We start from the raw sequence: 16,809 nt of genomic DNA on the forward strand, positions 1-16,809 counted from the left end.
ATTCTGTTATGTTGCACACACGCAAGAAACTCTAAAATGGCCACAGGAGACATTTTAAAGATGTATGTGCATATGTGGTATCAATTCATTAAAGCTCTATATAGTCTGTTTGAAGTGGGGAGGGCACATATCTATATATGTATTGAGAATGTGATATCCTGTAAGCTCAGAGCCGTCGTTAGCACCTGAGTGGGAAAATTTGAGACGGCTCAGAGCCGTCGTTAGCACTCAAAGACTAAAACCCAATTTTTAACTTTCACGATTCAGAGAGAACATACTATTTTAAAAACTTTCCAATTTACTTCTATTATGAAATTTTCTTTGTTTTCTTGTTATCCTTTGTTGTAAAGCAGGAAGGTAAGTTCAAGAGTGTGCACGTGTCTGCAGTACTATATGGTGGCAGCTTTGCAACACTGTTATACATTAGGAGCACTATTTCCTGTCATGTAGTGCTCCAGACATGTGCACTTTACCTATATAGATATCTCTTCAATAAAGAATAACATGAGAATGAAGCAAATTTGATAATAGAAGTAAATTGGGGACTTTTTAAAAATATTATTCTTTATCTGAATCATGAAAGACAAATGTTGAGTTTCATGTCCCTTTAATGTTTCTTTCTAAGGGTCTGATGATCAAAATTCACCGGCATGGAGAGGAATCTTGTAAAATCTTTGGCAACTTTTTTGAGCATTATACTTTAATGTAGGTGTCTCTCCGTCTCATCTATAACCCTGCATAGTGAGGTAAACAGCTCTGAAGCTAAAATTTGCCTTTCTAAAATCATAATACTGACGAAACATCTTAGATAATTCCGCCAGAGCAGAGAGCTTTAGATCATCGGGCCCAAAGTCACACTTGCACTGACGTGATTGTCACTATTTGTACAGACGTCTTCATAACTGGCCTTTAAAACTGGATTGTGCAATTGTTTTATTGAGACCTAATGCAATCCGATTCCCTCCTCACCACTGCTAAACCATCTGAATGACATTTGTACCTAGGCATTATGTTTGCTCAATGACTGTATTGTCATGTTTAAATACTTTTTTTAATATTTACATTTATTGATTAGAAAACACCATTTTCCAGTTTGGCCCGATCTACAGCATCTTCTACAACTAGATTTTAATAGTAGTGAAACTGTAAAACATGAAACGGCACCATGAAATATTGTAGCTGCAAATAAGAGATTATGACTTTGTGAATGCTAAACAATCTGAATTCCATTTGTATTGGCATGATGGGCACACGGTATATTTGAAATATTGTATCTGCAAAGATGATGTTCAAACGAGATTGCACCTTCGAGAATGTGTTTTTAAAAGGAAACGTGTCTTGGTGAATGAGCTTTCAAATAAGATTGGGCCTTCAGAGTGCGTTTTAGAGTTCTTGCACCTACATTATTGAATTCACATTCACAAAGGTGCAATCTTTTTCAGAAATTCACTAATGTAGGCACAAGAACTGTAAAACGCACTGCTGTGAACATGTTTGGTCTTTTCACCCTGAAGGCCCAATCTTATTTGAAAGCTCATTCACAAGACATGTTTCCTTTTAAAAACACATTCACTCGAAGTTGCAATCTTGTTTGAACATTTTCTTTGCAGATACAATATTGCAAATATGCCCAGTGTGCCCATCATGCCAATACTAATGGAATTTAGATTGTTTAGCTGTAATGATGATGGATTTAGGGTGCAATATGTTAACCTTACACATGTAAATGAGTATTTCCCTTACACAATGAGCAACAGGTTAAAGCAAAAGAACTTGTGTGAAAGGGCTACTGTTTATGTCAGTTTTGGGTGGCTTCCCAGTTTCTATCCTGATAAGTACTTAATACATGAAAAGACCTTTTAGTTAACTTTTCTGGTGAAAACAGGTTTGTGGCTGTGCCCTTTTAAAGCACAGATATATTTTTAATTGTGATCACTCGAAAAACATGTTGACCAATTCAGCAGGAAAGCAAAAATACATTTTGGGAAAAAATAGCTAATAGATTGTGATAACTCCTATATGTCACACAACACTACTGCCATCTAGTGAGATTCTAACAAATAACAAACGGATAGACTTCTGGCAAATAGTGTTCCAGGCACATGCACGCCTACCTACCTGATCTTAAACAAAGGGTAACAAGAGAACAAAGTACATTTGAAAATAGAAGTACATTTTACATTCTGGTCAGAATCATGCAAGAAAATGTCTCTTTAACGTTCAGCACATTTACAAGCTCTAACTGCCTGCATCTTGGCTAGCACACATGTCATTTGCCTGAACCCAAAGACAGTTTGTTGCTTTTCATTCAGTCTTCACAAAGGGGATAAACACATCTGTAAAATACCACTAAGGAGAAGAGAACTGTTGGTGCTAAGTAGAAACTGACACTAAGCCAATCAGCAGTGTTAGTTGCATAACTAGCTTGTCAGAAGCCGTTCCTGCTCAGGACCAACAGTTCTCTGTTGCTCCCATGTGGTACTTTACCTATGTGCTTGACTCATTTGCGGGGGGGGGGATAAATACATAGATTTGCAGGGGCTACAGTGATAAAATGACATGCTCTAACAAACGATAACATGTAATTTTTTCACAATTATGGCCCTTTAAGACTATGGGGTATCCTTATTGTTAAAAGGACTAGTTAAAGGTTAACTACTGTTGCACGATGATATAAGCAATTCTTCTAAATAACGTCTATTATCCCATTTACTTTATTGTTTTGGTATTCTTTGTTGGCGAGCATACCTAGGTAACCTCAGGAGTGTGCATGTGTTGAGCACTATATGGTACTAGTGTTTACAAAAACAAACAATATTGTATATAGCCTACCGAGATACCTTCTTCATCATGAATCATGAACGTTTAGTTATGTCCCTTTAAGTGCTAGTAATCACAAATAACTGTAGACCTGAGATATTTGTAGGTAAATAATACAGTTCTGCATATTACCAGCTGCTATACAATACAAAATTCTAATAGAAAAACTTCACAATTACCATCTGCGATGTCGATGCTTGGACTAGTTGAAGGAGCTTCTCCGCTGTTCATGTTCTGTGCAGCCTGAGATCTCATGTGACATAGGGAGGAGGAATGTAAAGTCTGGTGCAGGTCAGAAGACTCCAGCAAGCTGTCAATGGTCTCTGACATCTCACACAAGCTCTCTGTGTTTTGCTCCCCGGGATATGCAGGAGGGAATGTGTCATCAGTCTGGGTGGGACTCCTCTGGCCAGCAGAGGACACATAGCCTGGCGGTGTGGCATTTACTTCATTGCTAACAGCCTCATCATAGGAAGGCAGCATGACCAAAACCCCGTCCACAACCACAAAGTCTGGTTCAGCTGCGTTCTCCTGTGGACTTCTATAAAAATTAAAACATAATTACTCAATACATATAATGTGCAGATACTGTATAAAACAGTTACAATGAGTACGTCAACATTAAAAAAAACATAATTTATGCTTACCTGATAAATTTATTACTCTTGTAGTGTATCCAGTCCACGGATCATCCATTACTTATGGAATATATTCTCCTTCCCAACAGGAAGTTGCAAGAGTCCACCCACAGCAAAGCTGCTATATAGCTCCTCCCCTAACTGCCATACTCAGTCATTCGACCGAAAACATGCAGAGAAAGGAAAAACCATAGGGTGCAGTGGTGACTGTAGTTCAAATGAAAAAATTACCTGCCTTAAAGTGACAGGGCGGGCCGTGGACTGGATACACTACAAGAGAAATAAATTTATCAGGTAAGCATAAATTATGTTTTCTCTTGTTAAGTGTATCCAGTCCACGGATCATCCATTACTTATGGAATACCAATACCAAAGCTAAAGTACACGGATGATGGGAGGGACAAGGCAGGTACTTAAACGGAAGTTACCACTGCCTGTAAGAAACCCTTTCTCCCAAAAATAGCCTCTGAAGAAGCAAGGTATCAAATTTGTTAAATTTGAAAAAGTATGAAGCGCAGACCAAGACTCCGTCTTGTAAATCTGTTCAACAGAAGCCACATTTAAAAAAGGCCCAAGTGAAAACCACAGCTCTAGTAGAATGAGCTGTAATCCCTTCAGGAGGCTGCAGTCCAGCAGTCTCATAAGCTAAATGAATTATGCTTTTTAACCAAAAAGACAGAGAGGCTGCTGAAGTCTTTTGACCTCTCCTCTGTCCAGAATAGACAACAAACAAGGTGAACGTTTGATGAAAACTGTAGTAGCTTGTAAGTAAAACTTTAAAGCACAAACCACGTCCAATATTGTGTAATAGACGTTCCTTCTTTGAGGAAGGATTAGGATACAAGCATGGAACAACTATCTCTTGAGTGATGTTCTTGTTAGATACCACCTTAGGAAAAAACCCAGGTTGGTACGCAGGACTACCTTATCCGTACGAAGGACCAGATAAGGAGAATCACATTGTAACACAGATAACTTGGAGACTCTACGAGTCGAGGAAATAGCTACCCAAAAGGAACTTTCCAAGATAAAGATTGATATCTATGGAACAAAAAAGGTTCAAACAGAACTTATTGAAGAACCTTAAGAACCAGGTTTAAGCTCCATGGTGGAGCAACAGTTTTAAACATAGGCTTGGATCTAACCAAAGCCTGACCAAATGCCTGAACGTCTAGAATACCTGCCAGACGCTTGTGCAAAAAAATAGACAGAGTAAAAATCTGTCCCTTTTAAGGAATTAGCTGACAACCCTTTTCTCCAAAACATCTTGGAGAAAAGATAATATCCTGGGAATCCAGACTTTACTCCATGAGTAACCCTTGGATTCATAACAATCAGATATTTACACCATATCTATGTTCAATTTTCCTAGAGACAGGCTTTCATGTCTGTATTAAGGTATCAATGACTGACTCGGAGAAGCCATGCTTTGATGACATCAAGCGTTCAGTCTCCAGGCAGTCCATCTCAGATTGATTCTATTTAGATGGTTGAAAGGACCCTGAGGTAGAGGGACCTGTCTCAGAAGCAGAGACCGTGATGGAAAGGATGGCATGTCCACCAGATCTGCATACCAGGTCCTGCGTGGCTATGCTGACAAAAACACCAAAGCCCTCTCCTGCTTGGTCTTGACCTCCGGAGGAAATCCCACTCCCCCGGAAGAAAAGTCTGACGACTTAGAAAAACCACCTCCCAGTTCTCAACACCTGGGATATGGATAGCTGATAGACAAGAGTGAGTCTCTGTCCAGTGAATTATTGTAAGACTTCAAACATCGCTAGGGAACTTCTGTTCCCCCTTGATGGCTGATGTAAACCACAGTCGTGTATATTGTCCGACTGAATATGATGTACCTCAGAGTTGCTAACTGAGGCCAAGTCTGAAGAGCATGGAATATCACTCCCAGTTCCAGAATATTTATTAGAAGGAGGGTCTCCTCCTAAGTCCACTATCCCTGAGCCTTCAGGGAGTTCCAGACTGCATCCCAACCTAAAAGGCTGGCATCTATTGTAACAATTGTCCCATCTGACCTGCGGAAGGTCATACCCTTGGACAGATGGACCCGACATAGTCACCAGAGAATCTCTGGTCTCTTGGTCCAGGTTTAACAGGGGGACAAACCTGTGTAATACCCGTTCCTCTGACTGAGCATGCATAGTTGCAGCGGTCTGAAATGTAGACGTGCAAACGGTACTATGTCCCTTGCCGCTACCATTAAGCCGATTTCATTCATGTACTGAGCCACCGAAGGGCGCGGATGGAATGAAAAACACGGCAGAAATTTAGAAACTTTGACAACCTGGACTCCGTCAGGTAAATTTTCATTTCTACAGAATCTATCAGAGTCCCTAAGAGGGAAACCCTTGAGATTGGGGATAGAGAACTCTTTCCTTGTTCACTTTCCACCCATGTGATCTCAGAAATGCCAGTACTACGTCCGTATGAGACATGGCAATTTGGATGTTTGACGCCTGTATCAGGATGTCGTCTAAATAAGGGGCCACTTCTATGCCCCGCGGCCTAAGGACCGCCAAAGTGACCCCAGAACCTCCATAAAGATTCTTGGGGCTGTAGATATCCCAACGGAAAGAGCTACAAACTGGTAATGCCTGTCTAGAAAGGCAAACCTGAAAAACGATGGTGATCTTTATGCATCACAATGTGAGGATAAACATCCTTCAAATCCATTGTAGTCCTCTATTGACTCTCCTGGATCATAGTTAAGATGGTACGAATAGTTTCCATCTTAAAAGACGGAATTCTGAGGAATTTGTTTAAGATCTTTAGATCCAAAATAGGTCTGAAGGTTCCCTCTCCTTGGGAACCACAAACAGATTTGAGTAAAAACTCTGTCCCTGTTCCTCTTTTGGAACTGGATGGATCTCCTACACAATGTAAGAATGCCTCCTTCTTTATCTGGTTTGCAGATAATTGGAAAGGCGAAATCTCCCCTTTTTTGGGGGGGAATCTTTGAAAATCCAGAAGATATCTCTGGGATATAAATTCCAATGCCTAGGGATCCTGGGCATCTCTTGCCCACGCCTGGGCGAAGAATGAAAATCTGCCCCCTATAGGATCCGTTACCGGATAGGGGTCTGTTCCTTCATGCTGCCTTAGAGGCAGCAGCAGGCTCCTTGGCCTGCTTATCTTTGTTCCAGGTCCGATTGTCTCCAGACCGCCTTGGACTGAGCAAAAATTCCCTCTTGTTTTGCCTTAGAGGAAGTGGATGCCACACCTGCCCTGAAGTTTTAAAAGGCACGAAAATTAGACCTTTCTTGGCCCTTGATTTGGACCTATCCTGAGGAAGGGCATGACCTTTTCCTCCAGTGATATAAGCAATAATCTCCTTCAAACCAGGCCCGAATAGGGTCTGCCCCTTGAAGGGAAGTTATGTAGCTTATTTATTAAAGTCACGACAGCTGACCATGATATAAGCCATAGCGCTCTGCGCGCCAGTATAGTAAAAAACAGAATTCTTAGCCGTTAGTCTAGTCAAATGAACAAAGGCATCAGAAAACAAAGGAATTGGCTAGCATAAGCTAGTCAAATATATTCATCCAATGGAGTCGCTAACTGTAAAGCCTCATCAAGAGACTCAACCCAGAACGCCGCAGCAGCAGTGACAGAAGCAATGTATGCAAGGGGCTGCAGGATAAAACCCTGTTGAATAAACATTTTTTATCCATTGGATCTAAAAAGCACAACTGTCCTCGCCAGAGGTAGTGGTACGCCTAGCTAGAGTAGAAACTCTTCTCTCCACCTTAGGAACTGTCTGCCAGAAGTCCCGTGTGGTCGTAACTATTAGAAAACATTCTTCTAAAAAATAGGAGGGGAAGAGAACGGCACACCTGGTCTATCCCATTCCTTATTAAAAAAAAAAATTTAATAAACCTCTTTAGGTATTGGAAAAACATCAGTACACACCGGCACTGCATATTATTTATCCAGTCTACACAATTTCTCTGGCCCTGCGATTGTACACATTCATTCAGGGCAGCCAAAGCCTCCCTGAGCAACAAGTGGAGGTTCTCAAGCATAAATTTTAAATGTAGAAATATCAGAATCAGGTTAAATCATCTTCCCTGAGTCAAAAAAAAAAAATCACCCACAGACTAAGCATATTGTGAGGTAGTATCATACATGGTTCTTAAAGTGTCTGTATGCTCTGTATCTACCCCCAGAGCTATCTGCTTTCCTTTAATTTCAGGTAGTCTGACTAATACTGCTGCCAGAGTATTATTCACCACCTTTGCCATGTCTTGTAAAATAAACGCTATGGACGCCCTTGATGTACTTGGCGCCATTTGAGCGGGAGTCCCTGAAGCGGGAGTCGAAGGGTCTGACACGTGGGGAGAGTTAGTCGGCATAACTTTCCCCTCGACAGAATCCCCTGGTAAAATAAACGCTATGGGTGCCCTTGATGTACTTGGCGCCATTTGAGCGTGAGTCCCTAAAGCGGGAGTCAAAAGGTCTGACACGTGGGGAGAGTTAGTCGGCATAACTACCCCCACGACAGAATCCTCTGGTGATAATGTTTTTAAAGATAACAAATGATCTTTATTGTTTAACATGAAATCAGTACATCTGGTACACATTCTAAGATGGGGTTCCACCATGGCTTTAAAACATAATGAACACAGAGCTTCCTCTATGTCAGACATGTTAGAACAGACTAATAATGAGACTAGTAAGCTTGGAAAACACTTTAAATCAAGTTAACAAGCAAATATATAAAACGTTACTGTGCCTTTAAGAGAAACAAATTTTGTCAAAATTTGAAAAACAGTGAAAAAAAGGCAGTAAAACAAACGAAATTTTTACAGTACATGTAATAAGGTAACAGAGCATTGCACCCACTTGCAAATGGATGATTAACCCCTTAATGCAAAAAACAGATAAAAAAAACGACATAGACGTTTTTAAAAACAGACACAACAAACTGCCACAGTGGGAAGCTTCAGTTAACTGTTTCTATGCAAAATTTAAGCCAGCCATGTGGAAAAAACTTAGGCCCCAATAAGTTTTATCACCAAACATATGTTAAAAAACGATTAAACATGCCAGCAAACGTTTTAAAACACATTTTTACAAGAGTATGTATCTCTATTAATAAGCCTGATACCAGTCACTATCGCTGCATTTAAGGCTTTACTTACATTACTTCGGTATCAGCAGTATTTTCTTAGTCAATTCCATTCCTAGAAAAATATTTTACTGCACATACCTTATCTGCAGGAAAACCTGCACGCCATTCCCCCTGTGAAGTACCTCACTCCTCAGAATGTGTGAGAACAGCAAATGGATCTTAGTTACGTCTGCTAAGATCATAGAAAAACGCAGGCAGATTCTTCTTCCAAATACTGCCTGAGATAAACAGCACACTCCGGTGCCATTTAAAAATAACAAACTTTTGATTGAAGAATAAACTAAGTATAAAAAACCACAGACTCTCACGACCTCCTATCTATGTTGAGGCTTGCAAGAGAATGACTGAGTATGGCAGTTAGGGGAGGAGCTATATAGCAGCTTTGCTGTGGGTGGACTCTTGCAACTTCCTGTTGGGAAGGAGAATATATTCCATAAGTAATGGATGATCCGTGGACTGGATACACTTAACAAGAGATATAATAATAGTGATATGTACATTTAAAACACAAAACAAAACAAAATATGTGTGTATATATTGTGTGTACATACAAGAGAAAATCTGGTGCAAAAGAACTAAAGGTAACTCCTAGAGTTGGGTAATAATAGGGTCCCCAAATATTCAAACAAAGCAACAAAAGTCTGATGATTCCAGGTGGTCTGTGATAAAAAACAGCGAAAAAAATGTGTTGACTCTATTATTACTTATAGTTCTATTGTGCTGGATTTACTCTTGTATGTTCATATTTTATTGTGTATTTATCCTAGTTTTTGATGTGAGTAGGATTTAATCTAGCTGCAGAACTATTTTAATATTCCAACTGATATTTCTAGTGTGTACTATGGCTGACCAGGATAACTGTTTTTGTTTTCCTATGCTCTTTGTTTTAAAAAATATATTGTATGTGTATATATATATATATATATATATATATACACACATACACACATTATATATAAAAATTATATATACTGCATGTGTGCATATATACATAAATATATGCATAAATACAGTGTGTGTGTGTGTGTGTATATATATATATATATATATATATATATATAAATAAATAAATAAATATAATGTTATCTTCTTAATGTATTTTAATATAATTTGATATACTTGTATGCTATTGAAATATTAATTATGTCCTTTTTATTTGTCTTCTTTTGTATGTTTTTTGTGTTATTTATTTAAAGAGACTACTTTTTACCATTCCTCTTGGAGTTGTTATTAATGAGGATTATGTTCTTGTTTTACTTGAGCGTACTGAGACACCACAGAGTTGTATAATAATTATTATTTATTTTGGACATAACATATTTTAATTTCCTTTATAAGTATAATGATATAGAATTAGTTGTGACCAGAGCCCTTACTCTAGAAGAGGTACTGGTGGACTGGCTGATATAAAGGGTGACTTGTCTATGTGTAAGATATGTTTGTAAGAAAGAATACACTGAAAAGTAAGGATAACCCTAATCAGTGAATGAGCCTAAGGGCCCCCTGTATTAAAGGGACACAAAACTCAAACTTTTCCTTTGCAATTTTATACAACTTTCTAATTTTCTTTTTATTAGCACATTTTCATCGTTCTCTTGGTATCTTTTGTTAAAAACATGGATGTAAGCTCAGGGGAATGCAAATTTAATAACAGGTTACATTGAAAACATTTTTTTAATTGTATGCTCTATCTGAATCACAAAAATATAAATTATGCTTACCAGATAATTTAATTTCCTTCTGTACAAGGAGAGTCCACGGCTTCATTCCTTACTGTTGGGAAATACTGAACCTGGCCACCAGGAGGAGGCAAAGACACCTCAGCCAAATGCTTAAATACCTCTCCCACTTCTCCCATCCCCCAGTCATTCTCCCGAGGGAACAAGAAACAGTAGGAGAAATATCAGGGTATAAAAGGTGCCAGATGAAAAATATAACTTAGGGGGCCGCCCATTGGAGAACACGGGCGAGGGTCGTGGACTCTCCTTGTACAGAGGAAAATGAAATGATCTGGTAAGCATAATTTATGTTTTCCTTCTTAATACAAGGAGAGTCCACAGCTTCATTCCTTACTGTTGGGAAACTTATACCCAAGCTCTAGAGGACAATGAATGATATTGGGAGGGACAAAAAGAGAGGAGGACCCTAATCTGAGGGCACCACAGCCTGCAAAACCTTTCTCCCGAAGGCTGCTTCAGCTGAAGCAAAAACATCAAACTTGTAAAATTTAGAAAAAGTGTGTAAGGAGGACCAGTTAGCCGCCTTACAAATCTGATCCATAGAGGCCTCGTTCTTAAAGGCCCAAGAGGAAGCCACTGCTCTAGTAGAATGAGCCGTAATTCTCTGAGGAGGTTTACGTCCTGCTGTCTCATAAGCTAAGCGAATAAGACTCCTCAACCAAAAAGATAAGGAAGTTGAAGAGACCTTCTGACCCCTACGCTTCCCAGAATATGCCACAAACAAGGAAGACGTTTGTCTAAAATCCTTAGTTGCCTGAAGGAAAAACTTCAAGGCGCGAACCACTTCCTAATTATGAAGTAAACTTTCCTTTGAAGAAGGATTAGGGCACAAAAAAGGTACCACAATCTCTTGACTGATGTTGGAGAAACCCTAACTTAGTACGCAGGACAACCTTATCCGAATGGAACACCAGATAAGGAGGCTCACATTGCAAGGCGGCAATCTCAGATACTCTGCGCGCAGAAGCAATAGCCAGTAGAAAAAGAACCTTCCAGCACAACAACTTAATGTCAATTTCATGCATAGGCTCAAAGGGAGCCTATTGCAAAACTTTAAGAACCAGATTCAGACTCCAAGGGGGAGCCGAAGATCTGAACACAGGTCTGATCCTAATCAGAGCCTTAACAAAAGACTAAACATCCGGAAGCTCAGAGAGCCTCTTGTGCAGTAAAACAGACAAGGCCGAAAGCTGTCCCTTCAAGGAACTGGCCGAAAGACCTTTCTCCAGTCCATCCTGGAGAAACAATAGAATCCTGGCAACTTTAACTTTATGCCAAGGAAATCCATGCTCTTCACACCAGAATAAGTAGGTTCTCTACAACTTATGATAGATGCGACGAGTAACCGGGTTACGAGCTTGAATGAGAGTATCAATAACTCTCTCAGAAAACCATCTCTTGGCAAGGACTAAGCGTTCAATCTCCATGCAGTCAGCCTCAGAGAATCTAGATTTTGATGAACAAAAGGATCTTGTTCCAGCAGATCCCTGCGACAAGGTAACTTCCATGGAGGAGGAGAAGATGACATCCTCACTAGATCCGCAAACCACGTCCTTCACGGCCACGATGGAGCAATCAGTATTACTGACGCCTGCTCCTGCTTGAGGCGGGCCACTACCTGAGGAAGGAGTGGTAATGGCGTAAAAAGATAGATTAGACTAAACCTCCAAGGCACTGCTAATGCATGCATTAGCTTCGCCTGAGGATCCCTGGACCTCAACCCATATCTGGTTAGTTAGGTATTGAGACAAGACGCCATGAGATCTATCTGGGCATCCCCAACATATTGCATATCTCCGCAAACACTTCGGGATAGAGAGACCATTCCCCTGGATGAAAGGATTGTCTGCTGAGAAAGTCCCAGTTGTCCACACCCAGAATGTGTATTGCTGACAGCGAACAGCTGTGGGCCTCCTCCCACTCCAGAATCCGAGATACTTCCCTCAATGCTAGGGAGCTTCTTGTTCCCCCCTGATGGTTGATGTAAGCCAACGAGGTTATATTGTCTGATTAGAATCGATAAACCAGGACGAACCTAGAAGAGGCCAAGCCTTTAGAGCATTGTAGATTGCTTCAAGTTCCAGAATGTTGATCGGGAGGGAGCGTTCCATCTGAGACCACATGCCCTGTACCTTCTTGGCATCCCAAACAGCTCACCATCCTGAGAGACTCGCGTCCGTAGTCACAATCTCCCAGGATGGTCTTAGAAAGGATGTCCCTCGGGACAGATGATCTGGACAGAGCCACCAAGAGAGCGATTCTCTCGACCGGCTGTCCAGGGAAATCTGTTGAGACAGATCCGAATGATCGCCGTTCCACTGTCTCAGCATGCACAGTTGTAATGGTCTGAGATGGAACCTGGCAAAAGAAATTATGTCCATGCTGTACACCATGAGACCAATTACCTAAATACACCAAGCCACAGATGGCCTTAAGGAGGTCTGGAGGGCAAGACATCCCGAAGCTAGCTTGCAACGTCTCTGGTCAGTTAGAAATATCATCATGGATATTCAGTCTATTATAGTACCCAGGAATTCTACCCTGGTGCTTGGAATAAGAGAACTCTTATCTAAGTTTATCTTTCATCCATGTGATCGAAGAAGGGAGAGAAGAGATACAGAATGGTCCCCTGCCAAATGAAAGGATGGTGCTTAAACCAGAATGTCATCAAATGTCCTTCCTGAACTAGAGGAAGGATGGACCTTAGTGTCTCCGTCTTGAACGAGGGGACATTTAGAAACTTGTTTAAGCACTTTAGGTCCAGAATCGGGCGGAAAGTTCCCTCCTTCTTTGGGACCACAAACAGGTTTGAGTAGTATCCCAAACCTCTTTCTGCAATAGGAACTGGGACAATGACCCCTATGGAGGACAGATCCCGCACGCACCCCAGAAAGGCTTGCCTTTTTTTCTGGTTTCAAAGGCTTGAGAGGAGAAATCAGCCCTTGGGTGGATGAGATTTGAAACCTATCTTGTATCCCTGAGCTATGACCTCCAGGACCAAGTGTCTGAAAACAGCGACAGTCTGTCCCCTACACGATCAAGCACCGGTTCGGGGGCCGCCCCTTCATGCCGACTTGTTCTCTGTGGGCTTCTTGTTCTGCTTGGATTTATTCCAGGATTGAGCCGGCTTCCAAATGCTCTTGGTTTGCTCAGGCTTAGAGGAGGCCTGCTGACGTTGGGACTTTTCAGAAAGAAAGGAACGAAAATTAGAGCCTTGTCCCTTAGCTTTGTTCTTTTTATCCTGCGGTAGGAAGGCACCCTTGCCCCCTGTAACCATGGAGATAATGGAGTCCAGGCCTGGACCAAATAAAATATTTCCCTTAAAGGGGAGGGAAAGTAGTCTAGACTTAGAAGTCATGTCCGCTGACCAGGACTTCAGCCAGAGCGCCCAACAGGTCTGTACTGAGAAACCAGATACTTTAGTATTCAGGCGAATAATCTGCATGTTTGCATTACAGATAAAAGAATTAGCAATTTTCAAAGCTTTAATCCTTTCTTGGATAACATCAAGGGGACCCTCCACCTTGATCAAATCCGCTAAGGAGTCACAGCAGTAGGCCGCAGCTCCAGCAACTGAGGCAACAGCCACTGCCGGTTTAAATAAATACCCGTATGCTGAAACATTTTCCTGAGGAAAGTTTCCATCTTATCTATCAGCTCTCTGAAAGACAAACTATCCTCAGGAGGGATAGTATTACGCTTAGCTAACGTGGAGATAGCGCCATCCACCTTAGGGATGGAACCCCACCTTTCCAGCTGAGAGTCCGGGACCGGGAATAATTTCTTAAAGGCAGATGAAGGGGAAAAGGAAGAACCAATTCTATCCCACTCATTCTTAATAATGTTCGCCATCTTTACAGGTATAGGAAAAGTTAGCGGCACTACCCTGTCCTCGTAAACTCTGTCGAATTTAGGGATCAAAGGTTCATCAGGCAACTTGGCCTCTGGAACCTCTAACGTCGACAGAACCTCCTTTAGAAGAAAACGTAAGTGTTCAATCTTAAATCTAAAGGCTGGCTTCTCCGCAGCCGGAGGCCTAGAGGTAGCAGACTCCGATCCAGAAATTTTACCCTCTGAAGACTCAGTGTGACCCATCCTGGGATACTTGAAAAGCAGACAAATCCAATAAATCACTGGATGTCCCCTGGACCGGAGAGCTATGTTTAACCTTTCACTTGCGCTTGGCAGGGCGAGGTAAAGCACTAAGAGCCTCAGACACCGCCGTCTTTAACTGCGTGGTAAAGTCTGATGGTAAAAAGCTCCCTCCAGACAGAGGATCAGGCGTGCTACGGGAAGCTGCATGTGACAATGGAGATGACTGTTGGGTATGCACCTCACAGGACGGCGAGTCCTCAGAGGTGGACAGCTCAGTAGTACTAAAGGGGTTAACCTTCTTAGACATAATAACCTTGTTGATGCATATGGAACATAGTTGAGAGGGTAGGCACACCAAGGCCTCCTCACAATATAGACAGGCATTACTATTAGGGATAGAGTGAGTACCCTCAAGCATATCAGAATCCTCCATAGCTTGCGCTAACAACGGTAGGATACAGAATAAATTAACTTTTTATTTCTCACAAAACGGCACCTTTATACTCCCAATGACTGGAGCACTCACCACTTCCTAGACCCAAGCAATCAGAGAAAGAAGCGACCTCTCCGACAGCTAGCTTGGTCAGGCAAGAGAAAACGAAAGTGTGACCACACCCGGTCACGTGGTGCGCAAGGCAGGACTGCCCCTGCTATGAGAAAAAGCGCATCAAGCTACAAGCTGTGCAGCAATCAAAGTGAAAGTAAAAACCTGTATGTTCCATTTCCGCATAACAACAGTCTATGAGCCTAAAAAAATAATTCTCACACATAAAGCAGCATAAAATCAAAGTAACACATTTGATTAATCCCCACTGTTCAATGAACTCCCTCAGGAGATATTAACCCATGATTCTATAAAGATAAAATGAGTCACACTGTGACCCTGTCTTCAACAATTTCAACATAAGTAAAATTTGAAACCTACTTACCAGAATCCGTGCTGTGGAACAGAAACACAGCCTCTCAAGTGTGACAGTCTTTTGCATTGCTCCTGACATGGACTTGAGTGAAGAAAGCAGACAGTGAAACTCATCCACACTGGTTGCTTAAGGAGCTGTTAGCAGGCAGTCTGGATGGGTTTGCAGGAAGACTCTCCCTGCACCTCCAGACTCTAACTTTCGTCAATGCTCTCACTGAGAGGCTGATAAGACTACTTAAAACTCCAGTTCCATATTGAAAGGCATATACCCTTCCTAAGGAACAACTCCGAAATCTTCTGACACTTCACTGCCATCCACCTGTGATGAAAGGCAAAGAAGTGGGAGAGGTATTTAAGCCTTTGGCTGGGATGTCTTTGCCTCCTCCTGGTGGCCAGGTTCAGTATTTCCCAACAGTAAGGAATGAAGCCGTGGACTCTCCTTGTATTAAGAAGGACATTTTTTGGGTTTAATATACCTTTAATGTGCAGGTGGACAAGATTCTTGAGTCCCCTGCCCGCATGTACTAGTTGCACAAGCATTTGCTTGTGCAGTGCAATTTCAAACTCTCAAGAGCAGGGCCTGTCAATTGCCCCAAATGATTGTTTGTGTCTGAGGTGTCGGAGAGTAGCAGTGGACGTATTTTGCTCCTTACATTGCGGTAAGCAGGCTCGCAATGAGTGAGCCTGACCGGCAAGGGCTCCAAAGCAGACTTTGTGTGTTGTATTTTAACAACACTAAAAAAAAGACAAAATTCAGTAAAATACAAAACAGGAAACATACAATTATGTTCAGACAGAACAAAAGAGCATTTCTGTTTTGCAGTGAAGCAAAATCTTTATTTCCCAAACACATAAATATATAGATACATTAATCAATAGACACAATTTGATTTAAACAGAATTCTGCTCAAACACGTCCTATTTTCCATTAGAGTTTGATGGTTATTTAGAGAAACATTCACAAACTGAACCATCAGTTTAATAGTCAATAGAGATTTTTAAATCCGAGAAATGTAATCTATATCTCAGGGTGTTACCAAAAGGGATTACCATTGATCTATCTGAAATCATTGTAGCGTTTTTTCTCTCTCTATATGAACATTCAATGTTTAACTACTGACTGCTATTTTGGTCCTAGAGAAACACTTTTCAGTTGGTAGTTGCAGGCCATACCTCTTACTGAAAAAGCATAGATTAACAACATCAAAGTAGTATAGCTATATATAGAATATCACTGTCTATAGGACTTAAATTAGTTATGTGTATTAAACATGTGCATTCGTTTTTGGACGAATTAACAAAAAAAGACAATTTTTTCCATATCCGCTTTGTCTGAAAATGATAGACAAACATTCCTTTAACAAAAAACAAATAAATGTACCACAGATATTGCTGATTTGTTTATGTGGTTAAATCTGTAACTATAAGGGCGGGAAAGTCTTTTTTGCAGTT

General features: G+C 41.0%; 1 protein-coding gene across 1 annotated transcript in view; it reads right to left on the reverse strand.

The window, feature by feature from the left end:
* The window catches only part of LOC128658245 (sushi domain-containing protein 4), a 399,617-nt gene that overhangs the window by 9,158 nt on the left and 373,650 nt on the right, over nucleotides 1-16,809 (reverse strand). Inside the window, exon 7 of the mRNA XM_053712782.1 lies at nucleotides 3,000-3,361. Within this exon, the coding sequence (XP_053568757.1) occupies nucleotides 3,000-3,361 (362 nt within the window). The remainder of the gene's footprint in view (nucleotides 1-2,999; nucleotides 3,362-16,809) is intronic.

This window comes from Bombina bombina, chromosome 4, assembly GCF_027579735.1.
Source record: "Bombina bombina isolate aBomBom1 chromosome 4, aBomBom1.pri, whole genome shotgun sequence".
Lineage (NCBI taxonomy): Eukaryota > Metazoa > Chordata > Amphibia > Anura > Bombinatoridae > Bombina > Bombina bombina.